The 4117-nt window shown below is 33.9% G+C and overlaps 1 protein-coding gene across 1 annotated transcript; it reads left to right on the top strand.

Annotated features, from left to right (window-relative positions):
* LOC104756329 (auxin-responsive protein SAUR36-like) lies at nucleotides 2565-3492 on the top strand. Its single transcript, XM_010478907.2, has one exon. It carries the CDS (start codon nucleotides 2644-2646, stop codon nucleotides 3118-3120), a length of 477 nt encoding a protein of 158 aa, XP_010477209.1. The 5' UTR covers nucleotides 2565-2643; the 3' UTR covers nucleotides 3121-3492.

The following is a 4117-nucleotide window of genomic DNA, read 5'->3' as shown; positions in this document are numbered from 1 at the left end:
CTCTGCTTTTTTTTTTTTTTTTTTTTGATCAAAAGTGTGCTCTGCTTTTCTTATTTCCTCTTTTTTTACACCATAAATTATCTATATAGCTTTTGGCCTGTTTTGTTTCCATTCTACAGCCCGTGATGTAATCAAATCTAGTGTAACACACAAATTAATAATTATAACAAATTAAAAAAAAGAAGCAAAACCAGTTTCTTATCTTCTAAAACAAATAACTAAGGGAAAGATGTTAAGACGTGGCGAAACCTTAGGAGCAGTCAGAAAACGCCGAAAAGACATTTGCCTAAATACAAAGCATAATCCTGATTAGTGTCTTAGTGATTAGTATGTCTCTTAATGACTTTAACTTAACACAAACATGGCATGTGCCAGCTGTGACCACACACACGACCACTTAATTAGTACTAATTAATGGTTTCTCCCCTTTATCCATGCTTTTAATCCTAAATCAACTACTACCAGATATTAAAGTTCAATGAAGTACACAGCTGCAAAATGTTAACTGTATAAGTCTCTTTTCTTCCCTTACTTATTTGAATTCATTAGTTCTTAGTCTTACAAACGTTTTTTTCTTTCAGATTTTATTTTTATAGGGTATAAGAAATGAACTCAAATTTATTTGTTAAATGATACTAATTAATGCCTAATGGTCCGTGAAAGCTATAATTAGTTATTTCCCTAGCTTGGAAGAGAGGAAGACTAAAACTTTTAATGAGGTTCATCCCCTCTGATTGTGGCTAATCACCGGCTCATAATGCATACAAATTAGAATACTTAGGCGATAATTGTTTTAAGGATAATCAAAACATTAAGAAAAGAAAGAAAAAAAGAAAGATATTAATCACAATGAAGGAGACGTTCCGTGGGCAGTACTGTCCGTGGGTCCGTAATGGTCCGTAGTTACAGCTAAGCGCAACCTTCAATTCCCTTTATGTTAGGAAAATATTTCTTCTGTATGCCCAAACCATTCTTTGACCAGAAGCCAACACAGCAATCACGGCCACAAGAGCCATAATCCTGATCTTCAATAGCGGATGGTTTAATTGAGTTACGTATCTTCGCGTACAATAGCGGCCACGATCTCAACATGGTTGGATTGGATCATTTGGAGATTCTTGTTTTTGGCAGAAATCAAATTAGTGATTAGCTTACATAAGCAAATTAGTGAATGAGGTCAGAAAGAGTCAGTACATAGCATTTCGATGGATGGTCAGGTAATGCAATTATTGAAATTGAGAGCAATAATGAAATATGCAGAAGCAAAGAAGATTTTGGTTATATGAAGGTTAAAAATGAAAAGAGGTCGGAAGATCCTTAAAAATCCAACAAGTGGGGTATGTACGTACCGCATGAGGGGGATGCACCCTACCCTCCATATCATGCACTTGATTGACCCACCTACAAATGTTTAGAGAGTTTTCTTATATTTATTTCCACATAATTTACCATTCTTTCTGTAGTTAAAGCCTTCAAGCATTTATCATACAATTGTGCCAATTAAGAATAATAATCTTGATTCTTGACTAGACCCAAATTGGAAAGAGAGAGATGCACGTCATATTAGACCAAGAGTAACAATTGCAAATGGAGTTCATTGTTTTTATGATTCACATTATATTTCAAGATGTATAATGATTAGCTTTTTACATATTACTTATTTTGGCTGCTTTTTTATTTTCTGATAAAATTTCTAGTTTGGCTGCTTGTTGTTGTGAGAATAAAATATTTTTCAGAAACTAAAAAAAAAAAATTGGAGATGGGGCATCGTCGCACATGGGGGGCATGGACACATTTCCAAAACTACAAAAAACAAAGTGTTTTTGTACGTCGAAACATATATTTCTGGAAAACAAAATTAAGTTGTTCAGAGGGTACAAAAGCATCTTCGGTTAACATTTAACTGCTAGTGGTGATGATAAGCTTATACAATATAAAAGAAATATATGCTTTGTTTATATCATAAATCAAAAAATTCTCAATAAGAAAATTTAGTTTCCTTTATTTTTCTCTTTTTTTTTTTTATATATCAAGCCACCCATGTGGGGGTGGGTATTACATTAACTGAACCCAAACTTTGAAACTTACTTAAAAGTTAAAAAAAAGTTAAAGAACTTTTGTGAAGAAAAAAAAAAGGTTAAGAACTTAAATTTGGTTATCTCTTGGCAATTTCTATGAATGAATGAGTGGACTACTCACATTTAAATATCTTGTTTTTATCAACAAAATTAAAAATGTCTTGTCAGTTTTACTGTTTTGATTTATAAAAAAAATATACGTATAGTCAACAAAAAAGTGATTATACATACATCAAAATACGAATCTTATATAATCTGAGGTCTAAGTTTTTGTCTTTACCATAATGGGGTTCATTAACACAATAATTAAAACCAAGACTTTAAATACGAACCATAATAATTTAACAAAAGAATTATAAATATAACACCATAACAAAAGAAAAGACAATATCGTAAATAACTCAAAACCCTGATGGCATTGTTATATTCCTTTCACTATATATAAACTTCGTCTCTCCAAACTCTCAAATCCCCCTGAACATTTATTTCCTCGATCAAAAAAAAAAAAAATAGTCAGAAAATTTCAGAGTTTTATTTTGACTTCACTCGTGGCAAAAAAAAAAAAATGGCAGGAGGAGGTTTAGTAAAATGCAGCAAGATCCGTCACATTGTGAGACTGAGGCAAATGCTCAGGCGATGGCGTAACAAAGCAAGGTTGTCTTCGGTCAGCCGTTGTGTACCGTCGGATGTTCCATCAGGACACGTGGCAGTCTGTGTGGGTAGCGATTGCAGGAGATTCGTGGTGCGCGCGTCGTACCTGAACCATCCGGTCTTGAGCAATCTCCTGGTTCAAGCTGAGGAGGAGTTCGGTTTCGCTAACCAAGGACCGTTGGTTATCCCTTGCGATGAATCGGTTTTCGAAGAAGCGATCCGGTTTATTTCTCGGTCTGATTCTTCTTCTCGAGGGTCAACCCGGTTTACTTGTCCTGACGATCTTCAGAAATGTAACGGAGCAGGAGGAATCAAAATCAAAAGCAAGATGGATCTGTTGATTGAATCTCGACCGTTGCTTCACGGCGTCGTTGAGAAAGCCATCTGGTGAAATTAAGATTGTTCGTAACCATTCTGACCCGGTTTGACTCGGAGCTAGAAGAACAAGAAGACGAGTTTTTGAATAAATCGTCATTGACTCGGCTGAGTTACCACCGAGTCGGGTGGTGGTACTAACTTTTAAACGAGTTCGGGTTCTTATTTTTGGATTTTTAATTATATTGGGAGATTGCCAAAATGGAAATGGCGAGTTACTGGTCGAGTCTGATGATCGATGATCAAAGGAGATGGCGGTTAAAAGGTGGGTGACTGAGTCGTTACACCGAGTCATCCCGGGTTCGAATCAGAGTTTCAAGGCTCTAATATGTAAATAAGACAAAATGAGAGAGAAAAGAGAAGAAAGTGATTTTGATTCAGTGCTTTAGATTCGAATATTTGTCACTTTTCTCTGTAAAATTTTACAATCGAAATTTTATGCTAAGTACTTTTCAAAAACAGTCATTACATATTCTAGAAAGTAGAAACAAAACACTGGTAACAAAGTACAAATCTGTTCCATAAAACATACAACAGTTAAATAATTTTGTCTCTTAAGATTACTTGTCCTAAATTATCATAAAAGACAAAATAATAAAATATTACTTTTAACTTTTTGTGAAAAAAAAAAAATCATTCATTGTGAAAATTGTTGTGACTTTAGTTAGTATATGGAGTATTATTATTTTTATTTTTTTTGCAAGATAATTTTTAGTCGTCAAATATAAGTAAAAAGGTGTATAAACCTNAAAAAAAAAAAAAAAAAAGGATCCGACCAAGGCCATGTGAGGGAGAGACTATTAGCCCATTTGATCTGTTTCGCCTGTGCTCGACTTTTCATGGTTTGTTTTTGTCTCAACTTTCTCAATACAGTAAAAAGTACAGTTCACGGTACCACACCAAATCATTTACATTTTATTTAATTAATGTTTTGATTGTCTTCTTTCTTACGGAAATTGTGTACTTTATAGTTTTGTTTTCTTTATCTAACCCTAAATTATTGCTACTACAAC

Source organism: Camelina sativa, chromosome 17 (genome assembly GCF_000633955.1).
Source record: "Camelina sativa cultivar DH55 chromosome 17, Cs, whole genome shotgun sequence".
Lineage (NCBI taxonomy): Eukaryota > Viridiplantae > Streptophyta > Magnoliopsida > Brassicales > Brassicaceae > Camelina > Camelina sativa.
Note: the sequence above shows the minus strand (reverse complement) of the source record. Positions and strands in the feature narration are given on the sequence as shown.

Excerpts from the sequence above, each read along its gene's own strand:
- LOC104756329 (XM_010478907.2), top strand. The coding sequence starts at position 2,644 with ATGGCAGGAGGAGGTTTAGTAAAATGCAGCAAGATCCGTCACATTGTG.